The sequence below is a fragment of the Oenanthe melanoleuca genome, chromosome 11, assembly GCF_029582105.1.
Source record: "Oenanthe melanoleuca isolate GR-GAL-2019-014 chromosome 11, OMel1.0, whole genome shotgun sequence".
In the NCBI taxonomy this organism is placed as follows: Eukaryota; Metazoa; Chordata; class Aves; order Passeriformes; family Muscicapidae; genus Oenanthe; species Oenanthe melanoleuca.
The window spans coordinates 17806258-17822097 of NC_079345.1; the positions used below are offsets into that span (position 1 = coordinate 17806258).

The 15840-nt window shown below is 39.7% G+C and overlaps 1 protein-coding gene and 1 long non-coding RNA gene across 2 annotated transcripts in view; both read right to left on the reverse strand.

Moving 5' to 3' along the window:
• Positions 1–15840, reverse strand: part of LOC130257622 (uncharacterized) — a 205044-nt gene that overhangs the window by 56698 nt on the left and 132506 nt on the right. The gene's annotated exons all lie outside the window — the stretch shown is intronic.
• Positions 1–15840, reverse strand: part of PEPD (peptidase D) — a 137252-nt gene that overhangs the window by 48671 nt on the left and 72741 nt on the right. Inside the window, exons 10-11 of the mRNA XM_056500346.1 lie at positions 11537–11605; positions 4797–4874 (exon numbers count right to left, since the gene is read on the reverse strand). Coding sequence (XP_056356321.1) covers positions 4797–4874; positions 11537–11605 — 147 coding nt within the window. The remainder of the gene's footprint in view (positions 1–4796; positions 4875–11536; positions 11606–15840) is intronic.

The following is a 15840-nucleotide window of genomic DNA, read 5'->3' on the forward strand; positions in this document are numbered from 1 at the left end:
TTGGAGGATATTTCTAAATGTTAAAAATGGGGTTTTTTTGCAGCAGAATAGAAAATTACTTTCATTATTTTGCAAATCCAAAATGGACCTACTAATGTCATTAAGTGCTTGAAGGTCAGTGAACCTGCCAATGAGAGCAGTTTACAAAGTACTGAATTTTCACTGAGGTACATTTGTCAGATGCCATAAAAATACCAAGAGCTTCAACTCGTGACACCTGCAGAAATGCACCTCAGGTAAGAGCTGTATCTATTTCAGTTACATCTGGGCTCAGGCTGATTTTCTTACTTTTCTATTATTTAAGTGTAAACCTCATCATGAATAATCAACCTTAATTTTAAGATCACAGAAGCATTTTCTATGTGCCAAACACTGCAGGAGCCCTGTTGATCAACTGCAACAGAACAATCAACTCCTGCCATGGGTTTGGCACGTGGCAATGCCAGGAACCCACTAAGTCAGGCTGTAAATCAAATGCAATTAAACTACAATTTTACTCAAAAACTTCTCAAATTAAAACATAAAATATACACTTCAGGGTCACACCTCTGATGGTTTCTAGAACAAAGGTGAGCAGACATTTGCCTTGCCCTTCCTCTGCTGCACGTGGCTTTGATGCTCAGTGTTCTCCCTTCCCCTCTCCTCAGCCATGAGTAACTCCAGTAACTCCACACTGCAGCACTGGCAGGGCAAGGACAGCAGGCAGAAAGAAGGACCAAAGGCAATTTGCTTCCATTACTTTTAAGGAAGCTTTCATTTTCCAGATGGCAGATGCTGGTTTGTTGAGACAAAACACTTTTCATAGAAGCACACTGGCTCTTACTGAACTTGTTCTGGATGCTGTTTTCCAGGGTCAAGTCATAACTTCCAGCCGAAGTCAGAGATCAGTTCAGGAGAGCTGAAACCAGTTTCCACCTCCCACAAGGGCCCTCTGACTGTTGAACCAGTATCTTTCTGCAGTGTGCTCATGAGATTCTTGCCCAGAAGAATGAGCCAGTGGGGGCTGCCCTTTGATGAGCAGGAGTCCCAAGTGCACATTTGCTTTTGATTTGTGCCTAGAGGACTCAGATCTCTACTCCTTCAATTTATTTGGGTTTTTGTCTTCTTGAGTATCAGCTTTCAATTTCATTCTACTCCTCACCAAACTTAGAAAGACCTTTGGTTTTCCAAAATGCTGGAAGCCTCTTGTGTGCAAGGCAGGAGATTGCAAACTACAAGAACTTTAGCTTATGACTCCACTTTCCCTACCATGAAATGCAGTTACAGCCTCAGTACAGAAACAGAAGGGGCCTTGGCACCCAATTAGTAATGCAATACCTGGAGAGGATGCAGTGAACCTCAGTCCAGGGATCAGCTCCAATCCAAGCTGTCAGAGCTTTAAGAGGACAGAAGAAAATCAGTATTTGTAAACAGCCTGGCCATACATCATCAGTGCAAGCTGTGATTTGCAACATTCCAAGTAGAAGATTTTATTTAAAGTTCATACTGAGTAAAAAGGCCATGTGCCTACAATGGTGACTCAGCCTACCCATTTATCTGCATGACCTTTCTGATCACAGAGAAAACAGACACCTGCTTAGGGAAAGTGATTGGTTTAGAGCAAATTGATAATTTCAATATTCACCACAGATTGCCACAGTACATGAATCATTTATACAAAACACTGCTGCTATTGCAATATTTGCTTTTAATATCCAGACCAGTTAAATATCTGTATCCTGAACACCTAAATTTCCCTAAAAATACTGATTTCTTTCTGTCAATCACAGTGCTTTGTGTTAGATAGCTATTTCAATATTTAACAGATTGAAAAGGATAGCCCTGCTTAGCAAGACAGTGTGTATTAAAAAGAAGTGTCAGAAATTCCCTTGATAGTCCTTTGTTTTGCACTGGGATGTTTCAGTGCAGAAGCTGTACCTATAAAAAATGTGGATTATGATGCAGCATCAGAGGTGCAATTCCATATCAGTATCTTACAGAAGCAATAAACCTACTTGATATAGGTCAATTTTAAAAATAGAACACCATAAAGCCAGGCTTTTCTAAACCTGCCACAGCTTTTGACAAAGAAGTCAGAATAACAGCCTTTTAAAAAGATATAAAAATGCAATAGCACAAGTATTTTGGCCTATGATCTTCTTTTGATGCAACTAAATCCTTGTTACTTATACTTTTAAAAGAGCAAACAATGCATGCACTCAAGCATTTCACAGAAGCAAAGTCTTAGTCTTCCAAATGTATTTTTTCTAATATTCAAGTGCTTAGTTGACTTATTTATGATACTTACTGCAGTGCACTGCTTTGTACATAAAAAAACTGAGAAGCACATTTCTGCAAAACCCATGAATGTTATTCATATCCACTAAGTAATGTTGAGAAAAAGATATGAAATTCTACTGAATAATTTATTAAAAATCATACCAAACACCCACTCTCCCAATTCTATTATATACAACCCTATGAAGAGTTAAATTAATGTTATGCCAAAATGCTGGCAGAAACAGAAATAACCCTTAAAATACTCTTACTTCTTTTTCACCAAAAATAAAGTCTGTTTTTCCCCCATGTTCAGGGCTTCCTAAGACAATCCAACAGAGGGCTCCCCATAGCTATTAAAAAGCTTAATTGAAAGCCAATATACAAATGCTAATATACCCAGGCAAATCAGCACACTGTCATTTTAATGCCTCCTCTGTATGCACACACACACCCTTCTACACCCAAACCAGACATTTGTAAAGGCACACAGTGAAACCACTCAGGTAGTGCCTTGGCAGAATTTGTATGCTGCTCATGTATGCAACACCTCAAGACTTTTTTCTGAAACACTATTTTTAACTGTGGAAAATGAGTGCATTTTTAAAATTGTCTTTACAGAAATTAAATCACTTTTTCTTATTATTTTTTTATTCTCCCTTGAGATAAATACCAAGAGGTCAGTGTGGAGCAGAGTGTGCTCCCTGGGATCAGCCAGTGGGAGAGGCAGGGCAGTAGCTGGAGCCTGGCAGGTGCTCCTGCATCTGGGGCACCCTTTGCTGACACCACCTGCACCTGGAAACACCTTCTCACCAAGAGCATGGTGCCATTGTGGTGGAGATTATTCCACACCCAGTTAAACCTCCTCTCTTTGTTGAGGCAGAGTGCTGCTCAGCAGCTGTGAAACACTGAAGTAATTGATGTCTTTGGTAGGTTATGGTTTCCTGACACTGAGATACCTGAGGCTGATAAAACCCAAACATGTTTTAAAGACTTTTCCAGTACTGCAGAAAAGAAGGGTTTGTAAAGAGTCTTGTGTGAGCTCTTGTGGTTTAAGAAGGACTACAGCCATCCACTAAACTGTCCTTGGAGACTGAAAGTGAAACATACCCTTCAGCCTGAGGTCTCCCTCACTGTTTAAAGATCTTAGTTTTAAATATGGGATATCATAATGCACTGTGACATATCTTCTCTCAGTAACACATGCTGAGATTTCCTGTATGCCACACACCTTTGTAAAATTTAATTGAATGACACAGCTGGTACACTTTTATGTTGGAATGTTCTTCCTGATCAAAAAATACTCATAGCATATTATCTACTCAAACACAACATAATCATAAATCAAAACTATCTCCTTGCAATAAATTAACTTTATTGTTTGATGGGTTTAGTAAGTTATCAACCACAGGTGAAGATAATACATAAACTATTGTACAAGAAGCTTTAAAAAATGTTTTTACAGTATTATAAATAAATTATCTATCTATAATTCCATAAGTTCACTGTGCAGCATCTGAAGATGTGCCTGGAACTTTAGCCAACAAGGCATATTTTTTAACTTCTGAGATTCAATTTGTTTTCCATAATAGGTTTTGAGCTTATCAATGATAATACTAATTTGCTTTCCTTCATACATTCACATTCCCCTGTGAAAATACATACCTGCACTCTTCCTGCACAGGCTACAAAGGTAATCCAATACCTTTCCTCCACTGAATGTCAGTGATTAACTTCTCCAAAACTAGCCTTGCATTTTTGTAAAAAAAGGCTTTTTGACCCATGTCTTTGGAGGTACAGTATGGAAGTTATGATCTGATATATTACACATCAGACAAAAAGATCTGTCTGGCAATTTATGGGAATGTATTTGGTGCTTCCATTCACTCTGCTTTTACCTGCAGTGATACTGCAAAGCATGTGGACATGTAGCACACATAGAGAAAATCTTATGGCATTTGCAGCTGTATTGCACATCACTAAACTCTTAACTAAATCTTTATAGGAAGTTTTTGGCACAACACTAGAACTAGAACTTCCTGACCTGAACCAAATTTGACCTCTTCACATATTCTAATCTCTACTTTCTTGTGGGGGTGTCTGTGTGCACATAGGCATTTGTAAGACCTAATCCATTCTGCAATTTGATGCAATTCTCTAAAAGTTGCCAACACTCTCATGATCCTCTACCCCAACACCAGAGCTGAGGTTTGGATCTGAGATCCAGGAGCAAACTCAAATCAAACTTTGCAGCTGCCCTTGTACTTAGAATACAGCCATTTCCTAAACTAAATTCTAAGTGCCTCTGGTCCAGAAGTCCAGTTTGAAACAATATCTCCTTCTTCCTTTCAACTGGAGATGCAGGTGTACAGGACCTTTGGAAGAAACCAGAATAATTTAGCATGCAAATCTACCTTCTATTTTAAAGATTTAGACTTTTTATCAGTATGCAATCATCCTTTTTCTAAGAGTACATACAATTCCTGTATGGAAACAATAGCAAAACAAAAATATCAAACAAACTCTAACCCTTTACTTACCATAAGTCTCCATCTTCAATAGTCTTATCATTTGGGGCTCCAGCATGGCCATAGTGCAAAACAGACGAGTTCTCCCCACTGATGGGCAAAAACAAAATTAGCACAGTTAGTGGAAGAAGAAACATTAACACACACATTCATAGGGCATAAGAAGGACCACTGTAAGCATCAGTGTATTCACACAAAAAGCAGCCTGTGAGAGCTGTCACAACCCCTGCCCTGCTGTGGGCTGCAATAGCTGCCCCACCACTTGTGCAGCAGAGATGGGCATGGCACAGGAATTCTGCTACCCCAGCTGCAGAAGAAACATGGCACAGTTCATATGAATGTTTCCTATACCCATGACAGTGTAAAGGAAAGAAATATGCACAAGTAATTTTTCAATTTACACCCATTTATTATTTTCTGGTGGGGTTTTTTGTTGGTTTTTTTTTTGTTTTGTTTTTTGTTTTTAATTACTTAGTGCTATTTTCCCCTATTCGAGGTTGAGTAGTCTGGGACACAAAACAAACTAACTTCCAGTGGAGTAAAACCTGACATTTGAAACACTCTAGGAAATAATGGGACTGGAGAAATTGAGCTGTTGGAGGGAACAGCTCCAATTCCCCTCTGGCATGGCTATAGGTGGTCTCTGCTGAAGGGGATACACTGCTTGGGGAACAGTCACAACTTACAATGCCAGCAGCAGGGGCAGGTATGAAAACTGTCACTTCTTATCTGCTGTTGAAAAATCCCATTGCAAAGAGAATATTTTTATTCCTGGAAATCTTGCAGAGTAAAATGCTGATTCACAAGAATAAAACAGCTCCAGAGAAGGAGGGACACTTGTTCTGTTGTTCAGAAGTTCCATGATCCACCAGGTGACCTACATTTGGCCTTGGCATCCTCTCTTGCCTACTGATATTCCTCTGGGTCTATAAAATGTCAGTTAAAAGGCTGATAAAGATCTCAAGCTCTACCTATTTTTCTTTTACTGTTCTCTTCAAATAGATGCTCTTGCTTTTTCTCTTCAAAAAGGTGGAAGAATTACATCACATCCAAAAATACACATGTTGGGACAGGTTTACTGCAGCTTCTCTCTGACCCCTTCAGCTCACTTGCCAGTCTGTACCCTCAGCTTTCATCCAAACCTTTCATTGGTCACCCTGCTCAAATTTGGTTCTTTCAAGTTGTGATGCTGGAACAGCTTTGTATCTTGGATGACAGGAATCTGAGGCTCAATTTCAATCAATCTTTTGTTGTATCTGGAGTAAATGTGACATCTGACATACTTCTCATATTAGACTTCTGATGTGTGCAATTACAAAACCAGTAGGCATGCACTGTATCCAAAAAGAGACTACTTTCAAGACACATTAAGTACTTGTGATATTAGATATTTAGATCAGCAGTCATTTAGATAATTTCATAAACAATGACTATGGAGTTGAAAGTGGTAAGTTTCTGCACGCTCTCAATCTAAATGGCTGGACTGTGTCCCTGGAAGTATTTAAAAGGACTTTAAAGGACATGTAGCAGTGGCACCTGGGGACACAGTGTAGCAGTGAACTTGGCAGTGCTGGGTTAATGGACTGGATGGTCCCAGATACAACCTGGATAACTCTACACTGATATTTTGAAAACATTAAGTATTTATTGATAAGGTTTTTTTAGCATATAAGAATCACTATGTAATAAGACAACAAAAGATGGTGTTTCAGAATCATGGGGATGATTTTTTGATACAAAGTGTACTTCATAAAATTATACACACTCCAAACAGAAAAATTAGAAAAGTTAAAAGTTGTTAAATCAAGAGCTAAAAAGCCCCACAGAACAAAGGCTGCAACTCATTCATTTTGTGATGCTGGTCCAATGGCTTAAGCACAGTTTCACAAATGGCTGGATGCTTTTTCCTTGCTGGATGGACTTGAGAACCTCTGCTGCAGTGCAGATAGCTAAAAATGGACTCAGAAAGCCTGTATACGAGATGGAGACAGGCATCAGCTTCTTTCTGAGATGTTCTGTCTCCTGGGCACTGTTGAAATATTTTCCACACCAGGACATTTACAGAATTAGTTTGCTCTATGTGAAGAAAAAACTTGTAACAGAGCAATGGAGTGCAATCAAAAGAAAAGGTCTCCTGTGCCAGGCACAGTGTCCAGTGGGAGCAGAGTCAGGTGCCAGGAGTGCAGGCTGCTCCCACCCCTGCACTGCACTATGGGTGTAGGGAATGCACCATCACCTCCTGCCTCAAGACCTGCTTCCCAGGTGGGGGGCTAAAATTTTGGGAGCATGGCATGTGGAAGAAGCAACTGGAATGACCTTGCATGACATTGTCTGGTGTTTAAGGAAAAACACAAGAAATAATAAAAAAACACCCACAGCTGGTGTGCACATGCATACTGCACAGCAGTTTTTCAGGAATTGAGCTGCAGATACTGTTCCTTATCTCCCTCCAAAACTGGGGATAAAGTATGGGAAGCAAACAGCACATGCATATATTTATGATCAACTTTTAAAAAATTATCATGAACCTTAAGGGCATGACTCCATGCTTATGTATTTGCAGACAGCTCGTTTACTCATCAAGATATGCTGGCACCCTCAGCAATACATACCAGTGCATAAATAAGTCATATACTCAAATTTGACAACTGCACAAATGCTTTCAACAAAACACACTGCAAATACAAAGATGAGGGGTTTCTTTTGCACATTTTAATGTAAAGGTTTTAGTTTATAAAATATTTCTGTTAGGCTCAGCACCAACTGTGATGGGAGCTGCATGAAGGATCTGTTTTTCAGCACCAGTGGTGAAGCGTTAAGCAGGCACAATCTCTCTTGGCATTGGAGACTCCTGATCTGCCAGGCACATCTTGGCTCTGTCACACACAGGATCACAGCACAGAGAGCACAGTTGGTGCTGAAGACCAGATCTGCACACCATATGCATTTCAGGGGTTTGGCTGCAGGGATTGACTGGCGTTAGAGGATCTGCTCCCCTAGGACTGGCTCTGGGCAGATACCCTGGGCTCAACAACCATGGCAGAGCCTGAAAGCTCTCCCAGCTGCTTTTCACCCAAAACAAATCCACCACATGCACAGAACTGATCCCTGGCTCTGAGCAGGCCCTGCAGCTGAGGATGAGTGGGACAGCTTGACTCAGAATTGCACTAGTGACCCAAACTAAGACAGCAATATGGAAACCTCCAGCAGGTTCCTGCCAAGAGGTGCACATCCAATCTCACCTGCAGGGTGCATCTTTACCACTGTCCTGAGATGAAGGCAGGAAAATGCTTCTGGAGCAATGCTACAGAAATGATGTGCACTCACAAGGTAAATGCTACACTTAGCCAGAAATTGTTCACACTGTTTCAGTAAGCTTTACAAGGTGGCTTTAAAACAATTTAAACAAAACCCCCAGCCACTGGCAAAGCAAATGAGCCTCCATGTAGAAGCCTCTTCTTTCTTTTTAAGAGGTGACAGTTGCAAGGTCTAGCATTAGAGCTCCAAGTCATGGTTCAGGATGAAGTGCTGTGGGGAGCTGAGGATCACTGCCTTCTTTTCAGTCAGCACCTCTGTAAACCATGTGAGGATGCCAGTGCTCACCTTCAGGCAGCCAGCCTGAAAAATCCTCCAAGAGGTTTCTGTGAGTCCATTTCTATTCCTTTAATAACTTGCTTCTAACTGGTGCCAAAGACATACAGAAAGAATTGCACAAAGCAGCAGAAGAGCTGCAAATTAACACCACTGAGAATGCAAACCACAGTAAGAGATTCTGATTAGTAGCAAAGGAAAACAATCCCCCAAGATGCATTTTAGATCAGAAAGCACCCTGAAAACAAATTATTAGAAGAAAGAGGAGGAATGTTAGCAATAGTTTAAGGAAAGAAATATGCTGAGCATCAAGCATTACAAGAAGTGTAGCTAGTAGCTCTATATTAAGAATATCTAAAGGAAAAACAAAAGACCATTGAATAAAACTGGAACATATTTCCATAATGGTTTAAATCATCAGAGAATCAACCCAGAAGAAAGCATTAACCCTTCTTGCCACTTTTTTGTCTAAGGCATGAAATCTTAAAATTTGTACTGAAGTGAAAAAAAGAAAAGTAGATTCAATAAGTATCCTAATCTGGGCCAAAAAGCTTCACTTATGGCAACCCTAAGATGGAAAAAGACATTTCACTGCACAATGTTATTCTTAATGACTGATAGCACCAGATGAGAGCTGTCATCTGCACAGAGACAGCAGTCAAGAACATCTGAACTGAGTCTAAGATGAGAGAGTAACAAGCAGCAGCTGATGGTGGCTCCTGTGGTGGCTTTAGAGACACCTAACTGCAGCTGGAACCTGTGCATTGCTTCCCAGCAGATGCCATCCACCCTAGCATCACCAGGACACTGGCATGGATCACCATCTGTAACAATGGTTCCTTGGTGCCCTACACTGCAGTGAATAATTCCTTAGCATCTGGACACTGCTTGGAAGTAGCACTTTGTAAATGAGTGCCAAATATACCCAAGTATGCTCAACAAATGCTCCCATTCTCCTTTCATGCCAGTGATGCCTGCACTTCAAACCCCTCCCCAGCACAGCATCTGAAAGTATCACTAACTCCAGGACTAATCTCAAAAGGTAACACCCTGGCACACTCATGAATGTGTGTTATTATTCTTATAATAACAGAGAACACATTAAGCAGTTTTGGTCACACCAAATATTCATTTAGCATCTCCTCAAGAACATAGCACTGCACAGGGACAGGAATAAATAAATGCACCCATCACATGAGAAGTGATTCATTTCTGTACTGAAATAACATATTGATTACTCCTGATTTCCAGTTCAATCAGCATATTTAAAAAATTTTGAATAACAAACTTGTTTTTATTTAAAAGGATTATTCTTTTCAATGTAAACTATTATCAGGCCTATAATCTAAAAAGGAAAGATCCTGTCAAAATATGCCCATTTTAAGTGTTCAGGAAAATACAAAATTCAGCCTGAATAGAATAAAACATTCAAAAATCCTAATTGCAAAAGCTATTTTTAGATGTAAGTGTAGTTAAGTGAAATATTTACAATGCATGACATTTTCACAGTATTAAAAATGTCTATTACTTTGCCATTATTTTTGCTATTATTATGTTAATTGAATTCATTCATTTATTAGAAGCTAGCTTAAAACTGTTAATATTATTCATTCTTACTTCATCACTCATAGTCAGAACATAGAATACAAAGACTTTTGTCTGTAAATTGCTGTCTCATGTAATGATTTCTTTTTTAAATCAAGTTTGTTGGCACCTTTGATTCTAGTGGTAGGATACAATGCCAGCTCCTAAGGACAACAGTGAGTCTCAATGTTGTTTGGATCCTGCATTCCAAGGACAGCCCTTCTCTATGTTTCAAATCCTCCAAGAGTTCAGATACAGCTCTAATACCACCCCCAAGCCCTGCAGGGCAGGACAGGATGCCCAGGGAGCTCCTGTCAGTCTCCAGGTCAGAGCTACTGTTGGGGCTTTCCTCCTCCTGGGTTCCCCAAGATATGTAATGCAGGTCCTGTGTTTTCAGTCCTGGGGAGAGTTCAGCCTGTTCCCACACAAGGTCACAAGGTCCTACTATACAAACATTGAACAGACAGTTCTGTAGGTTTAGCAAAGTGATTTGACCACCAGCACCCAAACCAGATCCTGCAGCACAGGCTCTGATCCAGTGTAAGTGAATGTGGAGTCTGCATGGCTGTGAAAAATCATAACACCAGTCTGTGACAAAAGCTTAGAGATGGAGTCTCATTTCACTGGGATGTTAATTCTCAAGTTATACAACGGTACTTAAACCAGGAAACTTTTCAGATAATTTAGATACACAATTTGCCATAAAATTGCTCATGCTCCTGCTGCAATTTTGCATATAGACTGGAAAATTGCATTTACAAACAAGCAATTGAGTAAACTGCAGAAAGAAGTGAAGGTGCTAATTATTCTTAGTACCTTCAAAGCAATATAACATTATAGTCATTAACATAAAAATTATCTTTTGCAAGTGTATGTGACTTCAGTGTAGGGCAAATGTTTCTGAGTAGCAGCAGAACAAGTGGAACATATATGGCTCATCTCACTGTCATACATCTCTGATTAGATTAATTCCACTAAGTAAGATTAATCTCTGCATGAAGCACACAGCTGTTCTTTAGCAGGTATACCACACTGTTCTTTTGTGCATTTCTACAACTGCAGGGAGAACTCTTATACTACTTTCCCAAATACAGTAACCCTCAACACTAGCTGTTCATCAAGAAGCAGAGAGAGCAAAAAATTCCAAATTCCAAAGAGATTAGTTTAATTGCTTCCTAATCTTTGAGACTAAGAATTTTGAGGATGATAAGAAATACTTAAGGCGTATTTCAAAGAAAGTATTTTTGAGAAACAGAGAATAGCTCTAAAGCCATTTTCCATGATGCCATTTAATAAAAAAAGCCAACTGCAGCACAGGAGTGAGTATAAACATGATCTTGGCAACAGCAGCAGCACTGGGGAACCTCTGGAGTGCAGCAGAATCTATTACCAAATTATGTCTTCAGGAGACAGAGGAAGCTACCTACCTGTCTTTGTCTTTTCCAGTGAAAACAGAGCAGAACTCACTCTGATGGCATTTGCAAACACATGACATGCCTGAAAGGACCAATTTTACAAATATCCAGGGGGAAACTGATGATGAAGATTACACAGTTGAGTGTAAATCATCCTCTTACCTGCCACAGATGCAAGTGTAGGAGGTGTGGCGCATGCCACCTCGAGTGTAGCAGTAGTGCTGGAACAGGCTGCAAAGAAACAAAGGTGGCAATTAATGATTTATACAAAATCATCCCAAGACAGGGAGAGAAACAGGCTCTGCTTGAGTACAGCTGTGTTGGTGTAAATCCCCAGCTGCCCAAGAAGGCTCTCTGCCCATTTCTGCTCAGCTGAACACTCCAGTGGCCCCACACCCACAGCTCAGCAGCCCTGCAGAGCTGCACGCCATTTCCACAAAGCACCTCTGCAGCAGAGAGGGGCTCAAGTGCAGCCCAGTGACCTCGAATGGCAACTGCTTTCCTTACAGCTCAACACCAAAAGGGAAATTACTGCTGGCAAGAGTTCATCTGACCCCAGAACAAACAGGATGGCAACAGTTAAAATGCTGAAGCTGGTAAAGCTGACCAAACTCTCCAAAGTGGAATTGAGAAAACCACTGCATTGCTGCATTTCAGGTACACAACCACATCCATTATCCTTTTTTTCAGTCCTGCTGCCCTCAATCTATGTTATGTAGATTCAGGAAAAGTGAAGTCCAAGCAGCCCTTCATGGAGGAAGGAGCTTGCCAGACCAGTCAAAGCTCTTTAAAATAATTTCAGCAGAAGCCCTCTCATTTTCACCACCTCACAGTCACCTCCTGCTGGAAGCTGAACTAAATATCCCCCTAAGCCTGATTTGCATCTGACTGTTCACCCTTCTCTCCAGACAAGCCAGCAGAGCTCTCCCTTCACATAACACCAAGTACTTTGTGCATCATAGTCCAGGTTGGAATGGACACTCTCATGTTTTCTTGTCTGTAGCACAACAGACATGGAGAAAACATAAGACTTACTCAATTTCAGACTGTGGTACCTAAATACCTCTATGATCTTTCTGTTCAAATGTGGGGAAAAAAATTAACACAACTCAATCCCAAGAGCAAGAAGATCACGTGGTAACATGAGGCCAAGTCTCCTGCAGCCTATAAAGGACAGTACAACACAGCACTGTTTGCTTTTGGGTGTGCTTGGGACAGGGAAGGGAAGGCAGAACATGGAACCCCTTTTTCACTGCCATCCTGCTGGAGGAGCTGTTTGGCCTTAGAAAGCATTACAGCATTTTCATCTTCACTGTCAAAGTCCCCTTCACATGAGGGCAGATGTGCCCAAAGCACAATTAATACAGGATTAGGTGCTTTACGAGCTAAGCACATATCATGGATCCTTTTATTCTTTCTGAAATATGCTCTAGTTACAATCCAATTCCCTGTAATACTGAATGAATTCCAAAACCTCATTTCTTGTAATTCTGAAATAATTTCATTAACATAGAGTGATAATGGTGCTATTCAAAGAAAAGAGATGTTGTGATTTTGCCCTTCTTCAGCAGCAAGCCACAGCACACCATTCAAATTCAAAAGATATTAAAGACATTACATGCTTGTAAATCTAAACTGGATTTTAAAATTACACAAAATGACAATATTTAAAGAGAAACAAAAGAAAACATACAAATTAATCACATATGAGAAGAAGAAAAGCCTCCACTTAGAGAATCAGTAGAAGGACACCCTGTTTACAAGATGTTATTTCTGTTCAAAACACCATGGTGGTTTACAAGGCAGAAAACACTAAGTTTGTTTTGGCCCATAAATGAATAATGGCAATGAGTAATTCAAATGCTAGAGAAGCTAAGGAGAAACTCTGACATGGTGAGAACCCAGCAGAGATATCACTAAATTGAGGTAACAAAATTTATCACCTAAACTGTCATTTTTTCTGACAGACATTCTTTCATGGAAATGGACATTTCATATGGGAACATCTGCTTGCAGACAAGGTTTACTCTATAAGACATGACACTATACACAAACATTTTGCACACTAATTATAGTTATATATGTATAGTTACATTTTAGGAAGCACCTTTTAGTGTATTTTATAGACCCTTCACCTTAAACTACGTCCTCTAGACAGCAATTTCCAGTAACCTTATAAAGAACTTAAAAATGAAATGTAAAAATGAAATAATGAAGGCTCTAAACATCTTTCCATCATCAGTGATGCAGGATAGCAAGGTTTATTTTTCCACATGACAACTGATCACATATTCATAGTTGCAATTAATATGAAACAATGCAGCCAGTAATGGTAGTCACCTCCTGCAGTACTTCCTGACTAGCAGTAAAAAGCAATAAATAAATAAGACACGCTTTGTGCAATCCAGCTGTTGCCTGGACTTTGTTTCTGTCTCATCATGGACTTCCTTTAAAGACTAAGAAGGAAGGGGCTATCTATGTGATTGAGCTGATGATGGTACAACTTTGCCAGGTGATGAGTTTCCTGCTAGTAAAACTACTCACATCACTTTTTTGAATTTACTTTTTCAGGGTATGACTTCATGCAACTGGAAAAAATCCAAAATTTTATCAGAGACAGCCAGCATCCTAGTATAATATGACCTAGATACGTGAAGGACTGGATATCCTGTTGATGACAAAGGCTGGCTTTTCAGAGCTAAAAGTGTGTATGTAGAATTAGAGAAGGAGTTTGTAGGTAAAGTCCACGTTCCACTGCAGTTAATGCACATTTTGACACCAGACTTCATCACATCAAGATTTCACTGTCTACACTCTGTAAGAATCTTTATCCATAAGAGCAACATAAAAGTATAAAGTCTGAAATAGCTGGATGGAATATAATTTAATCTGGCACTCTGCATACATTGCAAATATTGCACCCTGAACTTCTCCTGGTCTTTTTGGTTGGAAGATATGTGTGTTCAGTCAGTTTTATGTTGGTGCTGGATGCTTTGCCCTGAGCTTCTAATGCAACCAACACAGGCACAGAAATGAAGCACTCTTTCTCTTCTTCTTGCACGGGTTTAAAGCTTCCTGCCATGTTTTGTGCACTGTTTCTCCAGAAGCTGTGTGCATCACTTACCAGGGATGGCCTCAGTGGTGTACACAGATCAACCACTGGTGCACTGGCTTGTCAAATGCCACCTTCACAACAGTGCCAGAGCTACCATGGGCTGTGCATTGCTTTGGACACAATTGGTTTGTTGCTGTTGCTCTGTAGAGGAATATCCTGAGTTTGGTGCTCTTTTATTTTTTTTCCAAAACCATCACTTTCTTTGACTGACAATATGCAGAGAGTTAAAGCAGTTTTTAAAAAACTCACTCTTTTTTCCATCAATTAAAAAAAACCCAAAAAACCCAAGTATTGGTCACCATCAACTCAAGTAAATCTGACATGAGTGCACTTCCCCTCCTAGCAGATTTGCTGAGGCACAAGATAATGTTAACCCCACTGCTCTGCTGAGTCTCAGCTGCCTCACTGACTGTGCTGACTTGAGAGAAGAAAATTCTCCTTTCAGAAAAAATGGGTTATTCACCAGCAGGAATAACAGAACCAGTATATACTTTCAGATCCTATGGAGTTACTGCATACATCCAAACAAATCTCCAGAATGCTTGAACAGCCTCAACTTCAAAACAGCCTAAAAAGCCATTAAAGTAAAATTTTCTACGAACAATCTTTCTGACAAATTATCAAAATCACTCTGACAATGATGTTTGTGTTTCATGGTCATCTTTGGTCCTGTTTTTACTGCTGTCTAATGCACATTGACAATTACAATCACATATGTGCTATGAATTGAAACTGCACTAAATAAGGTAGTTCAATGTCAACAGTTTTCTTAATTTAAGTGAATTTACAGAATGAAGACACATAAAGCAGGAGAAAAAGAATTATCTGTATTGATTGCTCTCACATTTTGCCTTTGTTCAGGTCTTACTCATCACTAGAACACAACATATCCATACACACTCAGCAGTGTTATTTTTATTTCCAAAAAGAAGTACATAAATCGTCTCTAATTTTAATTCTTACCATCAGGCCTTCTTGAGTTATAAGTAATATTTATAAGAAAGCAACATCTGCATTTCTCAGCTATTCCCTCCTGAAACAAAGACTTGATCAAAAAGGTTTAAATTTTAAATAAAAATCCAATTGAGCATTCTGATCTGTATCTTACAAAACCAGGAAGAAATGCAATTATAGGAAGCATAATAAACATGGAGAAAAGAGAGATACAGAAGGAACTAAATGCAGCAAGAATATCTGAGCAATGTCTGTTTTAAAAAAATTTAAGACTTCACCAAGTTTTTCTAACACTGCCCAGTGCATTCCTCAGTGACATCTTCTGCTGGTCCCACACCCTCAGTAACTGCAGCCAAGTGCTGAATATGAGACATGCACATCACTTTGTGCTGGAGGA